The 26,729-nt window shown below is 42.0% G+C and overlaps 1 protein-coding gene across 1 annotated transcript in view; it reads right to left on the minus strand.

Moving 5' to 3' along the window:
* IGSF10 (immunoglobulin superfamily member 10) overlaps positions 1–26,729 on the minus strand; it is a 92,692-nt gene that overhangs the window by 20,645 nt on the left and 45,318 nt on the right. Inside the window, exons 3-4 of the mRNA XM_040428102.1 lie at positions 4,695–4,824; positions 532–922 (exon numbers count right to left, since the gene is read on the minus strand). Of these exons, the coding sequence (XP_040284036.1) occupies positions 532–922; positions 4,695–4,824 (521 nt within the window). The remainder of the gene's footprint in view (positions 1–531; positions 923–4,694; positions 4,825–26,729) is intronic.

The following is a 26,729-nucleotide window of genomic DNA, read 5'->3' on the forward strand; positions in this document are numbered from 1 at the left end:
AAACTTTTAATTCTATTTGTAACACACATCAATTGTTTATCAGAACCACATATTCAGGAACTAAATGAGAAACATTCACTGTATGGACTTTTTAAGCTATTCATTGAAATTTCCCATGTGATTTAAAGGGGTTGGCCCATCTCACACATTGGTGGGATATCACTTGCACACATCTAATGAAAGAGGTTGTCCTAACTAGACAAACCTTTTAAGTATAAATGTTATCTTAGATTTAAAGGGGTTGTCCGCTTTTTTTATATTGATCACCTATCCTCTCGGCAACCCCGCCGACTAAGTCATCCCATTCACTCCAATGGGATGGATTTTTCCCTTTCTCTTAAAACAGCTGCGCCACCCTGCTGATCTGATATTGATGACCTAAAAAAAGTGGACAACCTTGACTAAAGAGAAACCTAAATAAAAGGCTTTTACTAAAACCAACTTCCTTTTGGAGTGCTAATATTATACAGTACCTACTTCACATTGGGATCATGTGTATGTTGACATGACTATAAACATAGCTTAAAATACCTCTAGATTGCTCTCCCAGTTCTGTGAGCCACTGAAGATCACAGTCACAGGACCAAGGATTTCCATGAAGATAAAGTCCTTCCAGTTCATCCAAGTACAAGAACATCTCTTTTGGCAGTGATGATAACTGGTTATCTGACAGATAGATGTGTTTTATAGTTGATGTTCTAAATATCTGTATGAAACGTAAAGTGACAAAAGTGTCCGTATGTAACTGCCTCAGTTCATTTCCCTCTAAGTGCACCAGTTTCAGAGATGTGAGCCCGTAGAATGATTCTGGGGGCAGGATTTCTAGTTTATTGTGATCCATGTGTAGTCTGACCATACTCTTCAGACTGCGGAATGTATTCTTGTGGAGGGTTTTCACTTTATTGTAACTCATTTTCAATACCTAGAGAATGTGAAAAAGACTATAAGTTGCACATTTTCGTTGCAAGAAGAAAGTATAAAAGTATTATTAGAACCAAAAAACTAAAAATATTATTTTTGCCCCAAAAATAATGGTGTGCAAAAAGTAGCATGGTGAATAATATGCAAATTGGATGCTGCCAATTGATTATTTGACTTGGACCTTTGTTATATCTATATTTGCAGATTTGGAAAAGGTCTATAAAATGGGGCCTGGCTAAGAGTAGTCATAAATAGAGTCATATTTATATGTACACTGAACAAAAATATAAACGCAATACTTTCGGTTTTGCTCACATGTGTGGCATATCAAGGTGCTGATTAGACAGCATGAATATTGCACAGGTGTGCCTTAGACTTCCCATAATAAAAAAACACACTGAAATGTGCACAGTCAGTATCTTGTGTGGCCACCATTTGCCTCACGCAGTGCAACACATCTCCATCGCATAGAGTTGATCAGGTTGTTGATTGTGGCCTGTGGAAAGTTGGTCCACTCCTCTTCAATAGCTGTGCGAAGTTGCAGAATATTGACAGGAACTGGAACACGCTGTTGTATACGCCGATCCAGAGCATCCCACACATGCTCAATGGGTGACATGTCCGGTGAGTATGTTGGCCATGCAAGACCTGGGATGTTTTCAGCTTCCAAGAATTGTGCACAGATCCTTGCAATATGGGGCCGTGCATTATCGTGCAGCAATATGAGGTGATGGTCATGGATGAATGGCACAACAATGGGCCTCAGGAAGGATCTCGTCACGGTATCTCTGTGCATTCAAAATGCCATCAATAAAATGCACCTGTGTTCATTGTCCATAACATACACCTGCCCATACCATAACCCCACCGCCACCATGGACCACTCGATCCACAACGTTGACGTCAGCAAACCGCTCACCCACCTGATGCCACACACACTGTCTGCCATCTGCCCTGAACAGTGAAAACCGGGACTCATCCATGAACAGAACGCCTCTCCAACGTGCCAGATGACATTGAATGTGAGCATTTGCCCACTCAAGTCGGGTATGACGACGAACTGCAGTCAGGTCCAGACCCAAATGAGGACGACGAGCATGCAGATGAGCTTCCCTGAGACCGTTTCTGCCAGTTTGTGCAGAAATTCTTTGGTTATGCAAAGCAATTGTTGCTGCAGCTGTCTGGGTGGCTGGTCTCAGATGATCATGGAGGTGAACATGCTGGCTGTGGAGGTCCTGGGCTGGTGTGGTTACATGTGGTCTGCGGTTGTTAGGCCGGTTGAATGTACTGCCAAATTCTCTGAAACGCCTTTGGAGATGGCTTATGGTAGAGAAATGAACATTTATTGCATGGGCAACAGCTCTGGTAGACATCCCTGCAGTCAGCATGCCAATTGTACGCTCTCTCAAATGATGCGACATCTGTGGCATTGTGCTGTGTGATCAAAATGCACATTTCAGAGTGGCCTTTTATTGTGGGCAGTCTAAGGCATACCTGTGCAATATTCATTCTCTCTAATCAGCACCTTGATATGCCACACCTGTGAGGTGGGATGGATTATCTCGGCAAAGGAGAAGTGCTCACTAACACAGATTTAGACAGATTTGTGAAGAATATTTGAGAGTAATGGGTCTTTTGTGTATGTAGAAAATGTTTCAGATCTTTGAGTTCAGCTCATGCAAAATGGGAGCAAAACCAAAAGTGTTGCGTTTATATTTTTGGTCAGTGTATGTGTATATATTCCACAACCATGAGGCGGTTTATTGGGAGAAAAATGGTGTAAAATACCTAACAAGATACAGCAAATATATCAAGGCATGTGGGCCATTTCTAAAAATTTGGTGCCATTTTTCCCTATCCTACAAACACTTTTGAGAAATCTTCTCCATAGATTAGTTGCTATGGGTAATAGGGCCATTTTCTGGCATACTATTATGGACAATGGGTGTGGACCCACTGTACCAACCAACTGGCTTAGGGCTAACTCTAAGACCGTTACTTCTTGAGATAGTCCTGGTGTGGTTGGCAGATGACCCACAGGGGTCAGAGACACTAGTGCGAAGCACCGAAGGATCAGGCAATAAGTGTAGTCTGGAGGCGGGCCAAGGTCAAGGCAGGCAGCGTACAAATGTATCAGAAAGACAAGTCCAAGGTCATGGCAGGTGGCATTAGGACAATCCGAGAAACAGGCTAAGGTCAGGGCAGGCGGCAAGAAGTCATAGTTGGTAGTCAGGTTGGAGTACAGTACACAGTTGATCAGACAGAATATACACCTTTACTGGTTACTATAGACTAGAAAACCTAAAGCTTAGGCACCCTCCCCCTGGGAAATGGTGTCACGGTCACTCCCAGGCTCGGTGTTAGAAGGTCGAAGAGGCTGTCTGCATGTGATGTCATCTGACAGCCTCTTTTAATTTCACTTTGTTGTTGATGGTAATGACCACACCTCTAGTCAGGTGCAGCATAGTGGTCGTTTAAGTCTGGTTACTCCCTTTACTCCTTGCGGTGTATAGCTTCATTTGCAAGTGGAAGAGCTGGTATATTTTCCCCTCTGGTGTTCCTGCTCTTTCTTCTACTTCAGGAAGTTAAGTGTCTCATTCCTTTGTATTTGTATTGTGCCGTTTCCCCTGCATTCTGGTATCTGGTCTGAGTCAAGACCTCTGTTCCTTAAGCTTAAGGAACGGGTCGTCTTTGGGCCCTATCACTACCTTAGGGCATTACAGGGTTATCAGGCTTTAGGTTCCAGTGAACGAACGGTCCTACCACTGAGCTCCGTTCATTCGGTTAGCAGTCAGAGTTAGGATTCATGAGGTGGAGACCTTTTCCTCTCCCTAGCTTCTAGGCCATATACCTCCCCCCCTCTTGTGTTTGGTGTGGTGTTCCCTCCCACACCTCGCCATGACAAAGGGTCACTTATATACCCAAGGCAAACCAGCCATAGGCTGCAGAAGAAATTGAACGGGTTCATGCAGGCCCTTAAAGAGGCCAAAAGAGAGCATGCACACACTCTATGGAACAAGCCTAGGGGCTTCACATTGGAGCGCCGGTCGCAGCCTGCAGAATGCACATGAGAAACTGGGAACTGGCACCACCACTGGATAGAGAAGGATGGACAGATGGACCTAGACAGTAGCTGAGTGACTGCCCCACTTCTCCTGTAAGGAGAAGTGGGGCAGCAGTGAGCATGGGACACCAGCAGCTGTCATACAAGAGATTATGTATGAGATCATATATTTGGTTGACCAACAGTTTATAATGATAAGAAACTGAAACACTTGAAGAATGTCAGTGCAAACTCATCCCTGAGTCCCTAACCTAACCATAATTTGTATTTTTCCCTCTCTTTGATACCCCACTTTCTCCTGAGGCCGTCCTCTTCATGTACAGGTGAAACTCGAAAAATTAGAATATTCTGCAGAGTTCATTTATTTCAGTAATGCAACTTAAAAGGTGAGACTAATATATGAGATAGACTCTTTACATGCAAAGCGAGATATTTCAAGCCTTTATTTGTTATAATTTGGATGATTATGGCTTACAGCTTATGAAACCCCTAAATCACAATTTCAGGTACCCTTTGCTCAGGGGGTATGGATTAATTAGCTGACTAGAGTGTGACACTTTGAGCTTAGAATATTGAACCTTTTCACAAAATTCTAATTATTAAGTTGCATTACTGAAATAAATGAACTTTTGCACGATATTCTAATTTTTCGAGTTTCACCTGTATACCTGTTATTCACATGTTTTGAACTGAATATGGCAACTCATACCTGCAATGAGGTTAAATCCTGGAAAGCATTTTCGTGAATTGTTTGTATTTCGTTACTATGTAACATCAGAAGCTCTAATTTCTTCAAGCCAGTGAAGTCGCTCTCTGTCAGTTTGTTCAGGCTGTTGTACCTGTTAACATTTAGGGGAGTATAAAGAACAGCAGTCAGCATGTTATCTATACAGAAGTCTAGGGTTGCCAATTGCTTGTACATTCTTGGGCAGTCCCCCAAAAATATTTTTTTCCTGGAAAACAAACTGAAGCATCTGTGATCTTTTTTTAAGCTGGACAAGCATTTGCCGGTTATTGAAATTGTAATTCTTATCATTTCATAAATTACCACAAATGCAACATACAGTATCTCACAAAAGTGAGTACACCCCTCACATTTTTGGAAATATTTTAGTATATCTTTTCATGGGGCAACATTGAAGATATGCTACTGTACAGTACTTTGATACAATGTAAAGTAGTCAGTGTACAGCATATATAACAGTGTAAATTTGGTGTGCCCCCAAAATAACTCAGCATACTGCCATTAATGTGTAAACTGTTGGCTACAAAAGTGAGTACATCCTTAAGTGAAAATGGCCAAATAGTGCGCAAAGTGTCCATATTTTGTGTAGCCACCATTATTTTCCAGCACTACCTTAACTCTCTTGGGCATGGAGTTCAACTAGAGCTTCACAGGTTGCCACTGGAATCCTCTTCCACTCCTCCATGACAACATCACAGAGCTGGTGGATATTAGAGATCTTGCGCTCCTCCACTTTGCATTTGAGGATGCCCCACAGATGCTCTATAGGGTTTAGGTCTGGAGACATGCTTGGACAGTCCACCACCTTTACCCTCAGTTTCTTTAGCAAGGCAGTGGTCATCTTGGAGGTGTGTTTAGGGTCATTATCATGTTGGAATACTGCTCTGAGGCCCAGTTTCCAAAGGGAGGGGACGATGCTCTGCTTCAGTATGTCACAGTAAATGTTGGCATACATGGTTCCCGCAATGAACTGTAGTTCCCCACAGCCAGTAGCACTCATGCAGCCCCAAAAATGGGAAAATGGCTAATTGAGCACAATTTGGCCATTTTCACTTAGGGATGTACTCACTTTTGCTGCCAGAGGTTTAAACATTAATGGCTGTGTATAGAGTTATTTTGAGGGCACACCAAATTTACAAGCTGTATACTGACTACTTTACACTGTATCAAAGTGTCATATCTTCAGTTTTTTCCCATAAAAAGATATAATAAAATATGAACATATATAAATTATATTCGTTATGATTTGTCCATAAGAAATAATGGTTACGCACAATTTTGGGAATAGGTTGGCAACCCTGTAGAATACACTGGAAATTACATTTTAATATTCAGTACATGTCTGTCTCCAGGAGTATGAAGTAATCTATAAAGCATACCTTAGAGAGATTTCTTGCCTAGAAATAACTTCATAATTTTTTTTAGAAATCACATATGCTACAATTTCTTTTACAAGATTTTCTTTTATTCACTGGATTCTTGCCACCAGTTTTATGGCTTTACAAGGCCAGGGTGCTGTGATGTTTCTACATACTTAACAGCTGTAACTAGGAAAGAATACATGTACAGTTCACATATGAGGCTTATTTAACCCCTTACAGACCATCCACTCTCCTTTTTCATTGCTGATCTTTGCTAATTGATTGAAAAGGGAAAATTAAAATTGCATTGACGTAAGTATTCAGACCCTTTACTCGGTACTTAGTTGAGGCACCTTTGGCATCTATTACAGCCTCCAGTCTTCTTGGATATGATGCCACAGGGTTTGCACACCTGGATTTGGGGATTTTATGCCATTCTTATCTGAAGATCCTCTCAAGCTCTATCAGGTTGGATAGGGTCCGTTGGTGGACAGCCATTTTCAGGTCTCTCCAGAGATGTTTGATTAGGTTTAAGTCAAGGGTCCAGCTGGGCCACTTAAGGACATTCACAGATTTGTCCCTAATCCATCCCTGTGTTGACTTAGCTGTGTGCTTAGGGTCATTGTCTTGTTGGATGGTAAAGCCCAGAGTACTTTGGATCAGGTTTTCATAGGAATATATCTGTGCGCTTTGTTCCATTCAGCTTTCCCTCATCCCTGACCAGTCTCCCTGTCGTAGACACTGAAAAACTGCTGCCACCACCTTGCTTCAGTGTAATGATGGCATTGGGTAGGTGATGAGTAGTACCAGGTTTCTCCAGACATGACACTTAGAATTGAGGCAAAAAATTTCAATCTTGGTTTGATCAAACCAGAGAATCTTGTTTCTTACAGTTTGAAAGTTCTTTAAGTGCTTTTTTTCAAACTCAAGGCAGGCTTTCAAGTGTATTTTACTGAGGAGAGGCTTCTTTCTGGTCACTCAACCATAAAGCCTAGATTGGTGGATTGCTACACTGATGGTTGATCTTATGGAAGTTTCTCCCATCTGCATACAGGATCTGTATGGCTCAACCAGAGAGACTATTGGGTTCTTGGTCACCTCTATAACCAAGACATTTCTCACCTGAATGCATAGTTTGATGGGGTGGCCAGCTCTAGTTTTTTTTTTTATTTCTTCCATTTAAGAATTCTTTCAGTGGAGCAGAATTTTTTTATGCCCTTCTTCAGATCTGTGCCTCCAATCCTGTCTATGAGCTCTACAGGCATTTATTTCCTCCTCGTGGCTTGGTTTTTGCTCCAATATGCATAGTCAACTGAGTTTACAGGAGGTGGACTCCAATCAAATTTTAGAAACATCTCTAAGATGATTAAGGGAAATGGGAGGTCCCTAGAACTGAAGTATCATAGCAAAGGGTCTGAATATTAATATTCATGCAAAATTTTTGTTTTCCCTTGGGTGTATGGGTTAGGGTTAGTACTGGAACACTGTATGCTGTCTCTAGGTGTCACTTTTGTAATGAATATTTACATAGAAGTATTTTCCAGTAAGAGGAAAGACTATGGCTAAACAGTGAGCACTAGTTGCCTGTGCAGAGCTGAGAGACAAAAAGTAGGCTTGAGAAATTCCCTAGAAAAGGGCCTAAAGAAGGGAGATACCATGTTTCTTGTTGATCTCTAGTGGCTGGTGGAATAGATAAAGATAAATTCACTCACCAGTTTCCCTATGGGGAAAAAATGCCTGTTTACTAGCCACTACTGGTTTATGTTAAGAAATAACATTCATTATATTAACAAAATTGTATCCCTAATCCAATAATGCCTCACCAGTCACCAACAAAGAAAAGATAAAATTATCAGATAACCGAGGATGCACGTTGATGTATTACATGGGATAACAAAATAAAGTCTATAGCACTTCACTGCTTCAACACTTATCGTATAGAATCTCTACCAATAGGCATATATTATCAGTAGAGATAAGCAAAATTTGTGCCCAGATTGTTGTAAAAATGTGTGTGAGAGGTCTCCTAGTATTCTGTATCCAATCCCTTTCAAGATCTTTCATGCCAAGATAGCATTAATAATGTCAAAGTGACAGCAATATATTTGCCTATGGGTAAATGGATAGTAGCCAGTGGTAGCAAGGCTGTAACTAACAACATACAGTGGATAAAAAAAAGTCTACACACCCCTGTTAAAATGTCAGGTTTCTGTGCTGTAAAAAAATGAGACAAAGATAAATCATTTCAGAACTTTTTCCACCTTTAATGTGACCTATAAACTGTACCACTCAATTGAAAAACAAACTGAAATCTTTTAGGTGAAGGGAAGAAAAAAAAATGTGGTTGCATAAGTGTGCACACCCTCTTATAACTGGGGATGTAGCTGTGTTCAGAATTAAGCAATCACATTCAAAATCATGTTAATAAGGAGTCAGCATACACCTGCCATCATTTAAAGTGCCTCTGATTAACCCCAAATAAAGTTCAGCTGCTTTAGTTGGTCTTTCCTGAAATTTTCTTAGTCGCATCCCACAGCAAAAGCCATGGTCCACAGAGAGCTTCCAAAGCATCAGATGGATCTCATTGTTAAAAGGTATCAGTCAGGAGAAGGGTACAAAAGAATTTCCAAGGCATTAGATATACCATGGAACACAGTGAAAGTCATCGTCAAGTGGAGAAAATATGGCACAACAGTGACATTACCAAGAATTGGATGTCCCTCCAAAATTGATGACAAGACTAGAATAAAACTGGTCTGGGAGGCTACCAAGAGACCTACAGCAACATTAAAGGAGCTGCAGGAATATCCGGAAAGTACTGGCTGTGTGGTACATGTGACAACAATCTCCCGTATTCTTCATATGTCTGGGCTATGGGGTAGAGTGGCAAGACGAAAGCCTTTTCTTACGAAGAAAAACATTCAAACCAGGCTACATTTTTCAAAAACACATCTGAAGTCTCCCAAAAGCATGTGGGAAAAGGTGTTATGGTCTGATGAAACCAAGGTTGAACTTTTTGGCCATAATTCCAAAATATATGTTTGGTGCAAAAACAACACTGCACATCACCAAAAGAACACCATACCCACAGTGAAGCATGGTGGTTGCAGCATCATGCTTTGGGGCTGTTTTTCTTCAGCTGGAACTGGGGCCTTAGTTAAGCTAGAGGTAATTATGAACAGTTCCAAATACCAGTCAATATTGGCACAAAACCTTCAGGCTTCTGGTAGAATGCTGAACATGAAGAGGAACCTCATCTTTCAGCATGACAACGACCCAAAGCATACATCCAAATCAACAAAGGAATGGCTTCACCAGAAGAAGATTAAAGTTTTGGAATGGCCCAGCCAGAGCCCAGACCTGAATCCGATTGAAAATCTGTGGGGTGATCTGAAGAGGGCTGTGCACAGGAGATGCCCTCGCAATCTGACACATTTGGATTGTTTCTGCAAAGAAGAGTGGGCAAATCTTGCCAAGTCAAAATGTGCCATGCTGATAGACTCATACCCAAAAAGACTGAGTGCTCTAATAAAATACAGTCCTGATCAAAACTTTAAGACCACTTGAAAAATGGCCAAAAATCATATTTAGCATGGCTGGATCTTAACAAGGTTCCAAGTAGAGCTTCAACATGCAACAAGAAGAAATGGGAGTGAGACAAAACATTTTTTGAGCATTCAATTTAATGAAAACAACGAATATACTGAAACAGGCTGTTTTTCAGCTGATCAAAAGTTTAGGACCACATGCCTTTAAAAGGCCAAATCTGTGCAAAGATGTGGATTCATTATCATTTTCTGTCAGGTAGTCACACGTTGTGATGGCAAAGGCAAAAAAACTCTCTCTTTTTGAACGTGGTCGGGTTGTTGAACTGCATAAGCAGGGTCTCTCACAACGCGCCATCGCTGCTGAGGTGGGACGCAGTAAGACAGTCATTTGGAATTTCTTAAATGATCCTGAGGGTTATGGAACAAAAAAGTAAAGTGGAAGACCCAAAAAAATGTCATCAGCACTGAGCCTGAGGATCCAATTGGCTTTCCGTCAAGACACTGGACGATCCTCGACCTAAATTAAGGCCCCTACTGGTACTGACTGCAACCCCATAACCATTAGACGGCATCTGAGACTGAAGGGCTTCAAAAACAAAAAACGTCTTCAAAGACCTCGTCTCCTTGAACGCCACAGAACTGCTCGTTTGAACTTTGCAAGAGAGCACCAAACATAATGAGAAAAAAATGTAACCTTGATGGTCCTGATGGTTTCCAACATTACTGGCATGACAAGCAGATCCCACCTGAGATGTTTTCTACGCGCCACAGTGGAGGGGGCGCCATAATGGTCTGGGGTGCTTTTTCCTTCAGTGGAACAATGGAGCTTCAGGACGTGCAGGGGCGTCAAACGGCCGCTGGCTATGTCCAGATGTTGCAGAGAGCATTCCTCATGACTGAGGGCCCTCGTCTGTGTGGTAACGACTGGGTTTTTCAACAGGACAACGCTACAGTACACAATGCCCGCAGGACAAGGGACTTGTTCCAGGAGAATAACATAACTCTTTTGGCCCATCCTGCGTGTTCCCCTGATCTAAATCCAATTGAGAACCTTTGGGGATGGATGGCAAGGGAAGTTTACAAAAATGGACAACAGTTCCAGACAGTAGATGGCCTTCATGCGGCCGTCTTCATCACTTGGAGAAGTGTTCCCACTCACCTCATGGAAACGCTTGCATCAAGCATGCCGAAACAAATTTTTGAAGTGATAAACAATAACGGCGGAGCTACTCATTACTGAGTTCATGTTTGGAAGTTGGATTTCTGTTTTGGGGGTGTTTAGTTTTTTTTTTGGAGGTGTGGTCCTAAACTTTTGATCAGCTGAAAAACAGCCTGTTTCAGTTTATTCGTTGTTTTCATTTAATTGAATGCTCAAAAAATGTTTTGTCTCACTCCCATTTTTTCTTGTTGCATGTTGAAGCTCTACTTGGAACCTTGTTAAGATCCAGCCATGCTAAATATGATTTTTTTGCCATTTTTCAAGTGGTCTTAAACTTTTGATCAGGACTGTATATATATATATACAGTCCTGCCTGGAGGGGTGAGCTCATTATACACTTTCTGATTTTTATTTTGTAGTGGTAACAAATGGCCCGTTTAAAAACATACTGCACTGTCAGATTTTTTGTGCTTATTAAAATGAAAAAATGGTTAAAAAATTATCTTTTTTGTCTTCTTGTGGAGTAGTTAAAGTATATATATAAATATATATATATTGTGGGGATTTGCTCTGGTAGACAGGCGTGCAGACGCAGTATAGAGGCAACGACAACGTCTTTAACTTAAACAGTTCGGTGTTGATTCACACATAAGATAAGCAAAACAAAAAGTCAGTTTCAAGGAAAACAGTCACCTTGAGTCTGGTGTTTGTTAACACCATGCAGCAATGCAGAAGTCCTTGGACATAGAAGAAACCACCTGCTCTCACGCCAACAAGGTAGCAGGCCTTTACCCAGGCCCAAACTCCCAGGTCCCAACACAGAAACATTGGAGTATTTTAGCAAAAGCGTACCCAGGTGTAGAGGAATTTAAAAGACCACCATTGATTTGCAACAAAAAGAACCCTAGTCTGAGAGATAAATTAGTCCATGCAGACCTAGGGAGTAGAAAGAAAATATTGAGACAGAGCACATTGAGGACAATAAAGAAAGGCACATTTCCATGCCTGCATTGTCTTCAATGTTCTCATATTTATTAAGGTTCTGAGATATATCATCCTCACACAGGAAAGGCCATCAAGATTGAAGGTTTTTTTCACTTGTGAGTCAAAAAATGTGATCTATTTGATCAAATGCCCATGTGGGCTTGCGTATGTGTGCGAAACTTTGCAAACAGTGAGGGATAGGATATGCAAGCATAAGTCCACCATTAGGACCAAAAATTTATTATTACCGTTGCCTTACCACTTCGATAAATGTAAACATTCTATATCTCAGTTAAGGTTTCAGGTTTTGGAACAAATTGTGAGACCTAGGAGAGGAGGCGATATAAAAAAACTTTTACTTCGTAGAGAAGCTTTCAGGATACATACGCTTTATACATTGTATCCCAGGGGTCTCAATCGCGATTATGAGGTTGTGAGATTATGAGATTATATGTATGTTTTTTTCGTACTGCTTGATTCGAATAATTTTTCTTTTCCTTTATTGTAGACATTATCGACTCGCTGATTTGCTATTTTCGATAGTGATTGTGAAAAATCTATGTTATATGTGTTCTCATGCTATAGTGAAACCAAGAAATCGGTTGGTTTATTTTTTGTTCCCGCCCATAAGGGGGTGGATGATGTCACTTTGCTTAATTGATGTGTATATATAAGAGTCACTGTGAATTTGAGATATATCTGTTGATGAAGGCTACATGCCGAAACGCGTTATTTTGAAATAATCTACTTTACTGAGCAATAAAGAAGAAGTTTGCAACATATTGGCGGCTTGCTGGATTTTCTATTGACCAACACAGAGACTGACAGAGCTTCACTGTCAGAGAGGAGTAAATTCCTACCACCTGACAGTGCTGCCTGTGTTTTATAGCCCAAACCAAGACCCAGCCTGGAACGTGGGGAGCAGCCACCCACCCTGCACTTTGGCTGCTCCAGTAAGAGCCGGCCCGGATCGGCTTTACAGCCATACTAAAAAGCAAAACCATGTCAGCCAGCCCTAGCTGCCGCTGACACATAAAATCACTGTCTCTTACCTCACCGAGGCAAGGGATCTCGGTGACACATACCTTCCGTACTGACCCTTGCGCCTTCCTACAATATATATATATATATATACTGATGAGCAAAAGGGTAACACTGATTGAACTTTGACTTTCAGGCTCCATATCTCACCATCCACTACAGCTTAGAACACGAGACTACCATCATTTTATAGACAATCATCTTGGCTATCTCATACATAAACTGGACTTGGAACTATTTAGCATATGATTTGTTATGCAGATTTTTGTCATGTAACTGCATTGTTACTGTTTTGCTCCTTGTGGTGGAACAATTTTTTTCTTCTTTCTTCTTGTTCTCACATTCCCTAATAGCTTAGAGTGTTATTAGGTTGATTCCCAAGTGAAAGGTCACTGGTTCGATCCAGGAGCAGCCATGAATAACATTTCCCAAGAAAAGAAAAACAGCATCATCCAGCTAATTGATAGCGGTATCTCGGCCAAGAAGATTGCCAAACTGCATCACGTGAGTGCCATGACAGTTAGAATAATACAAAATGAAGTCCATCCATCCATTCCAAAGCCAAGAGGTGGACGTCCAGGCAAAATATCAGAGTCAACAAGTCGGGTCATCACAAGGGCTGTCAGTTCTGGCGCAACAAACACAGCAGTGTAGGTGACTTGTATGCTTTGTAATAGTGAGATGCAAGACGTCCATCCAAGCACCGTGCGACACGCATTACACAAGTCTGGAATGGTGGCCCGAAAAAAGGTGAAGAAGCCTTAATTTCAATATTGTCATAAGAAGCGTTGGCTTGAGTTTGCAAAAAAGGACAAACAGTGGACAGTAGAAGATTGGAAAAGTGTGAATTGGAGCAATGATGTGAAAGTCAATAGACTGGGCTTTGATGGGTGCATATGGGTCTGAAAGAAACAAGGGAAAAGGGGACTAATGGATTGAGAAATTGAAGGAACTGTCAAGTTCAGTGGAGAAAGCCTGATAATATGGGTTTGTTTCACAGCCAAAGGCATTGGATACTTGACCAGGACCGATGGTGGTCTCAATGCTGAGCTATATGTGAGTATCCTACAAGATGACGTACTTTGCACACTCAAGTACTATGGGTATGAAAAGGACGACATAGTGTTCCAGCAGGACAACAAACCCAAAGCATATGTCGAGACTGGCGAAAAAATGGTTCAATGACAATGAAGTAGAGGTGCTGGATTGGCCTCCCCAGACGACAACCCAATTGAACACTTGTGGCTAGAGTTGAAAAAAAAGCTGTATTTGTACCCAAGTAAATCTACCAGTATGCACCAACATTGGGAACATGTAAAAGAGAACTGGGAATAGATTTCGGTCGAGACATGCCCAGAAGGATTCAGGCAGTGTTGAAAGCAAAAGGTGGATTTAGAAAATACTTATAAAATAATAAAAACTTTGAATTTTAGGAGCAAAACAGTAATAATGCAGTGTCCTTTCACTTGGGAATCAACCTAATAACACTCTAAGCAATTAGGGAATGTGAGAACACATTATAATTTGTAGCATACAAGAAAAATAAGATTGTTCCACCACCAGGAGCAAAACAGTAACAATGCAGTTACTTGACATGAATCTAATCATATGCTAAATATTTGCAAGTCCAATTTATGTATAGAGATAGCCAAGATGATTGTCTATAAAATGATGGTAGTCTTATGTCCATCCAGTCCTGCCTACAAACACACAAACACATTCTCTACCAATGCACGGTAGCTGTGATGCAGAAAAATGCATCAGGTGGTATAATATCAGCACCAGAATACCAGGATAGATATTGTAAAAGCCTGTATTCTAGTTCATGTAGGTTTTGCTCCATAGTAGGTAGCCATAAAGCCTCTGTGCACTGTTGTGCATTCTCCATGATCCCTAACTTGTCATTAGTGTTGAGCGAATCGAAACATCCGAAATGGAATTTGATCTGAAGTTTAGGAAAAATTAAATTTGCCACAAATCCTCGCACTTCGTGGTAACAAATCGATTTTTTATAAAATAGCTGCTGCATGTGTTACAATGTGAAAGTAAGAAGGCCTTTAAGAAGCCTGATCCTGCATGGTCTCCACCATTTCAGTGTGAGCTCAGCTTAGGGAAAGACGTCACAAACGCTTATGCGCTAGGGACAGTGTTTCAGAAAGCTATTGTAAAATTTTGGATACGGAGAGTGCACCGACAGTGCAGGGACAGTGTAGGGAGATTGTAGGGAGAGGTTTTAAACACTGTAGGGAGAGCATAGGAAGACTGCAGGGACATTGCAGGTTGAGTGTAATCACCGTGTGCATCTTGTTCAACTGCTGTCACAATCCCCATTAATCTGTTAGTTTATACATAGAATTACCGTTCCTCAGTATTCAAGAGTGGTCTCGTATATCCCCGCCTTTATCTTGTACAACTGCTGCCACAATCCCTGTTAATCTATTAGCTTATACATAGAATTACTGTGCCTCAGTATTAAAGAAAGGTCTAATATATTGTCACGTTTACCTTGTCCAACTGCTGCTACAATCCCCGTTAATCTGTTAGTTTATACATAAAATTTGTGTGCCTCAGTATTAAAGGCCAGTCTAATATATTGCCACATTTATCTTGTTCAACGGCTGCCACAATCTCTATTAATCTGTGAGTATGCCTCAGTAGTAAAGGGCTGTTTAATATATCGCCGTGTGCATCTTGTTGAACTGCTGCCACATTCTTAGTTAATCAGTTACATTACTGATTCAGTTACTGTACACTATATCCAATAGACAGTTGCCTGGACCATCCAAAGGAATGGGCAGTGGCAAAAATATTGCTGTAGCGGGCGCAAGTAGAAGCAGAAGAAGGAGTGGTGGTGTCAGCAGCATCGAGTGGTCGTGTTTTGACCAACAATGCAGCTGTACTGGAATGGTTGACTGCCTCTGTGCCCTCATCTGTCCTGAACTGGTCTCTTGCTTTTCCTGCTCCTTCTGCTAATCAAATAATAGTAGCCGCCAACTCTGCTCCAATTTTTTGTGAGGAAGAGCTTTGTGAGGACAGTCAGCAGTAACAGTCCAGTCTAGACTGTACAGTATAGTCTAGGTGTGCAACTACTGATGATGACAGTTGGGTGGCAGCACATGTTGTGAGAAGTCAGGGACGTGCGCAAGAGACATGTGAGGGTGACACAAGTGATGACCAAACAGATTTAGGTTATCATCAGGGTGTGAGGTCAGCAGGGTGCCTGTGAGACAGCAGGGTGGAAGCTTGCCCATGAGAAAGCAGGGAGGATGCAGTGAGAAATATGAAGCCAAACGCGAGAGAGGTACACTGTATGCTACTCTGGACACTACTTGTGAGCAACACACTAGCCAGTGAACAGATTCATATAAGTAGCCGCAGGCAGGTATCACGCAGTGATGGAGGGAAAATGCCATACTTATCCAACGGAGCACAAGCAGAACATGCTCCCGGCCAAGTTGCTGGTGCTACAGTTCCTCCCTTACCATGTAGTGGACTGCACATTTCAGAGAACTGATGGCTTGTGTCCACACAAAGTGGAGAGTCCCAACTGTACAAGCTCCGCACACGTACATTGAACAGAAGGTGGGCCAGTCTTGGGCCTATTTGTTTTTATTTTTTTATTTTTGTTGGTTGCGTCCCTCAGTTTAATTGGTATAGAAAAAGTAAAATTATACAAGCGAGGGGGCAGTTTCAAAAAATTATTATTGGAGAGAGAAGCTTTCTGGATTTTTACCTTAAACACAGCTCACTCTTATGGAATGAATTATCATACAGATATTTTATTACATTATTAATATATGATTGTTTCTCATTCCTGCATTATTGTACATTGTGTCATTATATTATTTACTCATATATATATATTTTTAGTGCAAGTCAGTCTTCAGCCACAGGCATGTACATCAAGAGTTAATATTATCTACATTTTACCCTACATCTGCACTGCGGGCGTTCCTTAATATTTTCAATTGATTTCATTCCCCCCTTTTTGCTTAAAAAGCAGTTACATGCCTGTATCTGAATACTTTATACTATGAATCTATGGAGAAGACCTGTCTTATGGTTGAAACGCATTGATGTTATGCAGAAGGATTACTTGTTTATACATTTTTTTTATTATTATTAAGAAATAAAGAATCATTGATTTTACTCATTGGATCCATTTGGACTTTTTTGCTGCATCTATGTTGGGTGAGAACACAGCCAGGATCCGTGCAGAGCAGGTCAGAGCAACTTTACCACTTGAGAGCTGGACTTTCTTCTATTTACAAGGCACTGTGTGTTAGCCTGTGCACCAGTGGTTACTATTTTCCTCCTGCAGTAGTATAATGACTGACTCTATACAACATGACATGGTTACAAGACATGATAAACTATTGTCTATATTTGGTGAACAGAATACTAAAGATCTAGCAACAAGCACAATGCATATGTCTTTTATAAAACTGGAACATCAAATGCTAGAAGAGACACGTGTATGGTGGGATGTGACAACTTTGGAAACATATACTGTATATCCAAAGAAATGATTCCCAGAGGACTGCATTTGAAATAAAATACCTAGGACAATTTACTCTGAGGAATTTGTCACATCATGGAATAACATTCTGAGTAGATGCTCCATAAAACTAATGGAATTAATCGTTGATTATGAGAAAACAAAATTCAACTTCTTGCAAACTGAAATTAAGACAACTAAGATGAACCTCGATCAGTTCAAGCAAACACATGATTATAATGAAAAAATGACTGAAATTAAACAAGTGTCAGAACTGGAGGATTATATGGCACAAGTCAAGAAAAACAAAAATGCAAGAGATCTATATGATTATTAACAAACCCAAGTTTATGAATGGTGCAGAAGGTCTCAAGCTCCTCATGTACCAAGATCCATTCTTAAAAATAAATCCAAGCGATACCACAAACACAGACCGAACAACCATGTTACTTTTAGCTCATCAGAAATGGACACATCAGACAAACAAACAGATGAGTCGGATTTGGAATCACCTTCAGTTTCAACAAATGCACTTCTTTCCTATTATAGGAATCTAAAGCCATTAAGAAAACAAAAATCTGACAACACTCCAAAAAACGGAGGAGAGCAGTATACAAACATAGAAAACGCAACAGGTTGTGATTACACGCCAGCAGCACAGGAAGAAATAAACCAGACACCAGCATTACAAGTCATGAACTTGTCTTCCTATGAACTCAACAAACATCAAATTAAAGTCCTCAGCTTGGGTTTAAATTTTGCACCTACTAATACTCCTAATATTTTGGTATCATAAAAGACATCAACAAATGTATTAGGGATCTAACAATCAGGAGCCATTTTTTTAAATGGAATTTTTAAAGCAATTATCGCTAATTAATTTAGAAAATTTGGATGATGGTGTTCGGCACACTAACCCTAATGTGAACATATCCATGGATTTCAAGACAACCAATAAGGGTTTTTACCCAATACATTCTAGGGTGGAATCCATAGACCGTTTCCAAACAGTATTGATTAGGGAGATCAAAAATTTGCATTCTAAATATGATGCTGCATTTGTCCATCACAACTTGTCACCAGCTAAAAAACTTGCATTATCACAATTACAGAATGAGTCTATAAAAATGGCAGATAAAGAAGGTGCTTTGGTTGTGATGGGCACTGTGCAATATAAGCAGCAAATCATGAGTATGTTGAACAAGCCACTTATTTATAAAAAAAATCCTGACAAGTGACCCCACTAAAAATCCATTGTCACGGATGTAGTAGGGGAGAGCACCAAAAGACAACAAGAAGGAAGGGGAAAGACACTAAGCCTCACTGCTAGGGAAGGAAAAGGGTCACCACCTATAAAACCCTGCTCCTGGCCCTAACTCCTATCCGTATGGGCACCTCTCGATGGTAGAGCTGCCCATATACAGTACAGATCAAAAGTTTGGAAACACCTTTTCATTCAAAGAGTTTTCTTTATTTTCATGACTATGAATTATATACATAACAAACAAGTGTGAAACAACAGAAAATATGTCATATTCTAGGTTCTTCAAAGTAGCCACCTTTTGCTTTGATTATTATATATAATAATAATACAGAGAGGCCATTATATATTATAATAATACAGAGGGGGCTGTTATATATATATACTAATAATACAGAGGGGGCTATTATATAAACTAATAATACAGAGGCGGCCATTATATATTATAATAATACAGAGGGGCCATTATATATTATAATAATACAGAGGGGCCATTATATATTATAATAATACAGAGGGGCCATTATATATTATAATAATACAGAGGAGGCTATTATAAACAGTACAGACCAAAAGTTTGGACACACCTTCTCATTCAAAGAGTTTTCTTTATTTTCATGACTATGAAAATTGTAGATTCACACTGAAGGCATCAAAACTATGAATTAACACATGTGGAATTATATACATAACAAACAAGTGTGAAACAACTGAAAATATGTCATATTCTAGGTTCTTCAAAGTAGCCACCTTTTGCTTTGATTACTGCTTTGCACACTCTTGGCATTCTCTTGATGAGCTTCAAGAGGTAGTCCCCTGAAATGGTTTTCACTTCACAGGTGTGCCCTGTCAGGTTTAATAAGTGTGCCCTGTCAGGCCTTATAAATGGGGTTGGGACTATCAGTTGCGTTGAGGAGAAGTCAGGTGGATACACAGCTGATAGTCCTACTGAATAGACTGTTAGAATTTGTATTATGGCAAGAAAAAAGCAGCTAAGTAAAGAAAAATGAGTGGCCATCATTACTTTAAGAAATGAAGGTCAGTCAGTCAGCCGAAAAATTGGGAAAACTTTGAAAGTAAGGGCTATTTGACCATGAAGGAGAGTGATGGGGTGCTGCGCCAGATGACCTGGCCTCCACAGTCACCGGACCTGAACCCAATCGAGATGGTTTGGGGTGAGCTGGACTGCAGAGTGAAGGCAAAAGGGCCAACAAGTGCTAAGCATCTTTGGGAACTCCTTCAAGACTGTTGGAAGACCATTTCAGGGGACTAACTCTTGAAGCTCATCAAGAGAATGCCAAGAGTGTGCAAAGCAGTAATCAAAACAAAAGGTGACTACTTTGAAGAACCTAGAATATGACATATTTTCAGTTGTTTCACACTTATTTGTTATGTATATAATTCCACATGTGTTTATTCATAGTTTTGATGCCTTCATAGTCATGAAAATAAAGAAAACTCTTTGAATGAGAAGGTGTGTCCAAACTTTTGGTCTGTACTGTACAGGTAATGACAGGGCAGAGACATCCCGTTACTTCCCTGGTGAAGAAACCAGCATCTCGCTGAGGCCTAGTAAACAACTGGGGGGGGGAATACAAAACACAACAAGCGGGACACTTAACTTCTGAGGATGATGGATGAACAGGACTTCAACAAGAACCACACTTCAGCTCTTCCAAAACTAAATGAAGCTCTCCAGAGCAAGAAGTGATGGGTAAAGTCAGACAAAATAGAAAGAGGAAAAGGTCACATGATCCACACCTGAACAGGAGGTGTGGAAATACCAGCGAAACACAAAGTGAAACCAAAAGAGGCTGTCAGATCACTCATGTGCAGTCAGTCTTTCAGACCTTCTAACACCTGTCACAGGTGTGACAGTACCCCCCCTTCTACGGGTGACCTCTGGGCACCCAGGACCGACCTTATCATGATGAGCTCTGTGGAATGCTCTCACCAGACAACTAGCATTTACATTGGTCGCTGGAACCCACATCCTCTCCTCTGGTCTTTAACCTCTCCAATGAACGAGATACTGGAGGGATCTCCGGAGAACTCGGGAGTCCACAATCCTGCTGATCTGAAATTCTAAATTGCCGTCCACCATGACTGGAGCGGGAGGTAAGGAGGACGGCTCAACAGGTTTGACACATTTCTTTAACAATGATTTATGAAATACATTATGGATTTTCAAAGCCTGAGGAAGTTCAATACGGAAGGCTACAGGGTTAACAATTGCAGTGATCTTATATGGACCAATAAATCTTGGGCCCAACTTCCAAGAAGGTACCTTAAGTTTAATGTTTCTTGTTGACAGCCACACAGAATCACCCACTCTCAGGTCCGGACCACTCATACATCTTTTTCAGGTAATTTTTGATTTTCCTCCAAATAGAAGACAAAGAAGAGGAAAATCATTCCTCCTCAAGAATGCCGGAATTTTGAGCACCAGAAAATGTACCAAACTGTGGATGGAACCCGTATGTCCCAAAAAATGGCGACTTATCAGTGGATTCCTGTCTACCGTTTTTATAGCAAACTCAGCTAATAACAAAAATGAAGACCACTCTTCCTGAATCTCTGTAACAAAACATCTCAAGTAAGTCTCCAGATTCTGATTAGTGTGCTCCGTCTGTCCATTCGACTGAGGATTAAAAGCCGAAGAGAAGGACAATTGTACACCCAGACGAGTACAGAACACTTTCCAGAATCTGGAAACAAACTGAGTCCCTGTATCGGACACCACATCAGAGGGAATGTCATGTAGTTTCACGATGTTGTCGACAAACACCTGTGCAAGAGTTTTAGCATTGGATAAACTAGGTAATGTAATAAAGTGTGCCATTTTACTAAAACGATCGACAACCACCAGAATCACATTTTTTCCCAAAGAATTCGGTAAATCTGTGATAAAATCCATGGACAAATGGGTCCAAGGTCTGGACGGGACGGGCAATGGAAGCAGAGATCCGGAAGGCCGAGTATGTGTCACCTTAGCTCGTGCACAGGTACCACAGGCTGACACATAGTCCTCAACACACTTACGCAACCCCGGCCACCAGAATCTGCAAGAGATGAGATTGACAGTCGATCTGCTCCCAGGGTGCCCAGCAAGCACCGTACAGTGATGTCCCTCGAACACCTTGTGACGTAATTTGGAGGGAACAAACAATTTCCCCAGAGGACAAGAATCCGGAGCATCCTCCTGTGCCTCCAACACCCTGGCCCCGAGATCAGGATAAAGAGCGGATATGACTACCCCTTCAGATAAAATGGGACTAGGGTCATTATACTCACCCCCCCAGGAAATCTACGCAACAAAGCATCCGCCTTGACGTTCTTAACCCCAGGGCAGTAAGTGACGATGAAGTTAAAACTGGTGAAAAACGATGACCATCTAGCCTGCCTTGGGTTCAGTCGCTTAGTCGACTCCAGGTAGGCCAGATTCTTGTGATCCGTAATTACCGTAATAGGATGAATTGCTCCTTCCAACCAATGCCGCCATTCCTCGAACTCCAACTTAATGGCCAGCAATTCCCTATTCCACACATCATAATTCCTTTCAGCAGTCGAGAGTTTTTTTGAGAAAAATGCACATGGGTGCCATTTACTGGGTGAAGGACAATGCGACAAGATTGCTCCTACCCCTACCTCGGACGCGTCAACCTCAACAATAAATGGCTGAGACATGTCCGGTTGCACCAGAATAGGGGCTGAAGCGAAACATTCTTTCACAGCAGAAAAGGCCTGTAATGCGGCATGAGACTAGATAGAAATATCAGCACCCTTCCTAGTCATGTCTGTTAAAGGTTTAACCACCGAATAATAGTTCAAGACAAATCTACAGTAGTAGTTGGGAAACCCCAAAAACCGCATAAGCGCTTTCACCAGAAATAACTGCAACAGTGCAGTGCGTATATATATATATATTTTTTTACGCCCCTATATGCTTTCAACAGAAATAACTGCAGAAGTGAACAGAGAATATATTTTTCTTGTTGGACTGAAATAGGCCACTATACACTTTCACAAAAAAAAATGTAAAGGGGGCGGGGCTTGCTCATGGCGGAGTAGGACGCACGTTAGTGAAGCTCTCCCGCCATCTCCGCTAGTTAAGCTATTTTTACCTGCATTTCTGCTCGTTCACGATCCCCGATGGGCCGTAAGACTGCCAAGGGGGTACAGGAGCCTGCTCAGCAGCCGGAGGGGTCTGGGATCGAGAAGTTTTTTGCATCCCAGCCGAGTGGCACAGGGCCGGCAGAGACGCCCAAGATGGCGACAGGGAAAAAGGCGCCTGCGACCGCTGTTAATTTGAGCCCGCCACATGAAGAAAAAGAGCCAGAAAGCCCGGCGGCCGGCACTACAGAGGGTGAATGGGATATCCGCACGTTTCTGCAGGCTCTCCCTACCAAAGACGACCTAGCCCAATCGGTGCAGAGGCTGGAGCAGACATACCGCTCAGAGATGGAAACCCTGAAAGGGGAAATCAAGCACCTGGGCACCTGGGCACCAGGGTCGAGGCTGCTGAAAAGACACAGGAGACCTTTCAAGACCAACTAGATGATCAGCACAAGGTACTGTCGGCGCACTCGCAACAGATCAGCCACCTGTTATCACATGTGGATGACTTGGAGAACCGCCATCGCAGGAATAACCTGCGGATCCGAGGGGTGGCGGAATCAATAACCACGTCTGAACTTGAGGCAACGATCCAGACCTTTTTCAGCACACTGCTGGGTGAAACAGCACAATTGCCGGTGGAGTTAGACCGTCTGCATAGGGCCTTAGGGCCTAAACCTACGGACGTCTCCAGACCAAGGGACATTGTGTGCCGAGTGCACTTTTTTAAAGTGAAAGAAGAAATACTAAGAGCGGCTAGGCAAGCGGACACTCTGGAATTAGGAGGTTCTGTGGTACAGATTCTGCCGGACCTCTTTAGACGTACCCTCCAACTTAGAAGGGCGGTAAAGCCTCTACTCACCTTGCTTAAAGAGAGAGAGATACCATATAGATGGGGCTTCCCCTTCCAGCTGCATGTCAGGAAAGATGGCAGATCGGCGGTTTTCAGAGATCCGGAGGACCTCCCCAAGTTTCTGGAGACTTTGTCGCTTCCACGTGTCTCACTACCGGAGTGGCCATTGGTTATGGAGCCTGCACCTGGGCCACAGAGAGAAAGGTGGTCTGAGGTCTCCCCAAGGGCTTCTAGGCAAAGGAAGTCGCCATGAAGCTGGTCTTTCTAAACGTGGGACTAATTGCCTTTTTGTAGTGGTCGTATAATAGGCCACTTATATAAATCATAGCCTACCTCATGCTAATGTGGTAATGGTCGACAGGCCTTCCTGTTATGTTCACACATATAATGTGTACTATGCTCAGGACAGCATGGGAGTTGAAGGTTATTATATCATGGGTCATGTTCTTTTCAATAAGTTTCAGCCAGTAAATGGGTGGGCCATAAGGGCCTACACAGTTTGCTTAATGCAGAATTTATGTTAGCACTATTTCTGTGTGTAGCTTTTCTTCTAGATGACAAGTGTGTAGCTTGTCATCTAGGGCTTCCTCTTCTCCCTTAAATGGGTGGGTGGTGGAGGGTTGATTTATTCCACTGCCTATTGATAATTGGAAGTATTGTTATTTTCGTTGCCCCATATTATGGGGATTTATCTGTTATATACGTTGTTTGTATGTCTTCCCTTTTGTGTCTTGTCTTCCCTAGGGCAGTGGTTCTGTCCTTATATGTTTGGTATCTAATAACTTACATAAACACATCTCCTATCCGATATGGGGTCCATTAAAGTATGCTCATATAATGTTAATGGTTTGAATGAGCCGGCCAAGAGGAATCAAGTACTATATAGCCTTCACAAACAGAAAGTCGATATAGCCCTCCTGCAAGAGACCCATTTTAAGGAAGGTCACGTCCCTTCATGCAAAAACAGGTACTTCACCACATGGGCTCATAGTAATTATGCTGAATCTAAATCAAGGGGGGTTGCCATAGCTATTCATAAAAATGTACCCTGTAGTGTGCTGGATACCCGCCGAGATGACCAAGGTCGTTACTTATTTCTGAAAGTTAATATTGCCTCCAGATTATTGATTCTTGCTAATATATATTGTCCCAACACAGGTCAGAGTGGCTTTGCGAATTTGGCCTTCGCCGCATTGGAGGACTTTGCAGACGACGCAAGGATTATCCTAGGTGGTGACATCAACCTCCCCCTAGAAGCTAAACTAGACACGTCCTCAGGTGAGTCCTCCACTTCTCCTGGGGTGGCCCGTGGTTTTCAGAGACACCTACATGCATTGCGGTTGGTTGATGTGTGGAGAATACTACACCCGACAGAAAAGGATTTTACATTCTTTTCTATGACACATAAATCATACCACCGCCTGGACTATGTGTTCGTCTCACATGACTTATTAGACCTACACCCGACTGCAGCAATAGAACCTATCCTCTTTTCTGATCACTCAATGACTTGGGTAGCTTTAGACTTGGGAGATCCCACTCATTCAAGGAGCTCTTGGAAATTGAATGATAATGTACTGAAAGACAGTGTGTGTGTGGCTGACATTAAGAAGGTAATTGAGGAATTTGTGGAGGTTCATACGGGGGACTCCTCCAGATCCACTATTAAGTGGGAGGCGCTTAAGTGTGTGATCAGAGGTCGTCTGATTTCTCACGCGTCCCGACTCAAGAAAATGAGGGCCGCTAAGATTGTTGAACTTTTGAGGAAGGTAGCGGATCTGGAGAAATCTCATAAGAACAATCTGGATCCTGCGGTGTTTCAGGAGCTCTGCGACACCAGAAGTGCGTTGCGGAAGCTCATTGACCAGAAATATTTGGGAGCCAGAGACAAATTGAAAAGTTTGTTCTATGGACTAGGCGATAAGAGCGGCAGACTCCTGGCGAGGGCATTAAGACCACGCGCGGCATCCGGTTATATCTCCTCACTAAATTGTAGAGTAGGGGGGAAGGTCCATGCTACAGAAGACATTTTGAGGGAGTTTCGGGCCTACTATGAGGAGCTATACAGCTTGAAGGGTAAATATGCAGATTTGGCTCCTGATATTAAAGCCCATAAAATAAAACAGTATCTAGCTGAGCTGAAGGGACCTAAACTTTCGTCTACAGACAGTTTGGATTTGGAGAGAGAGGTGACCGATCAAGAGATCAGAGGGGTGGTGAAGTCGTTGGAGGTTGGTAAATGCCCTGGCCCCGACGGGTTCACACCTCGTTTTTATAAAAAGTTTTTGGCAGAGATACTGGGTCCTCTGAAGGCTATGTGTAATTCCCTAGATCATGGGGATGTGTTCCCGGCGCAGGCAGTTACGGCACATATTTGTGTCATTCCTAAGCCGGGAAAAGATCCTATGGCCTGTTGTAATTACCGGCCAATTTCTTTAATTAACGTGGATGTGAAAATTTACGCGAAAATATTGGCAAATAGGCTAAGGGGGCATATTCCTTTCCTGGTGTCAGCAGACCAAGTGGGGTTTGTCCCCGGTAGGGAAGCTAGGGATAACACCATCAGATCTTCGGCTCATATTGCAAAGGCTAGAGCTAGTGGGTCGCCTCTGTGTCTTCTCTCAGTCGACGCGGAAAAAGCGTTTGACCGCGTCGACTGGGATTTTCTTAGGGAAACCTTGCTGGCGTTTGGGTTGGGACCTAATATGCTACTCAGAATAATGGCGCTCTACAATAAGCCGCGAGCTCAGGTGAGAGTAAATGGCGCTATGTCTTCCTCTTTTGAGATCCACAATGGGACTCGCCAGGGGTGTCCGTTGTCGCCATTGCTATATATTCTGGTTATGGAGTTTCTAGCAAGGGCACTGAGAGCCAATGCATCAATTAAAGGTCTTTATTTTGGTACATTGGAATCCAAAATTGCAATATATGCAGACGATTTACTGGTGTACTGTACGGATCCAGTTGTTAGCTTACCAAATATTACGAAAGAGTTCTCTGTATTTGGGGACCTGAGCAATTTTAAGGTGAACTTTCACAAATCTGAGATACTGAATGTCACGGTTCCACACACCACAGTGCAAGCCTTGAAGCTAGCTTTTCCGTTCCAATGGAAGACGGATTACATCTCATACCTGGGGGTGGCCATCCCTGCCCATTTAGAGGATCTTTATCGGCT

The sequence above is a fragment of the Bufo bufo genome, chromosome 4 (genome assembly GCF_905171765.1).
Source record: "Bufo bufo chromosome 4, aBufBuf1.1, whole genome shotgun sequence".
Classification (NCBI taxonomy): domain Eukaryota; kingdom Metazoa; phylum Chordata; class Amphibia; order Anura; family Bufonidae; genus Bufo; species Bufo bufo.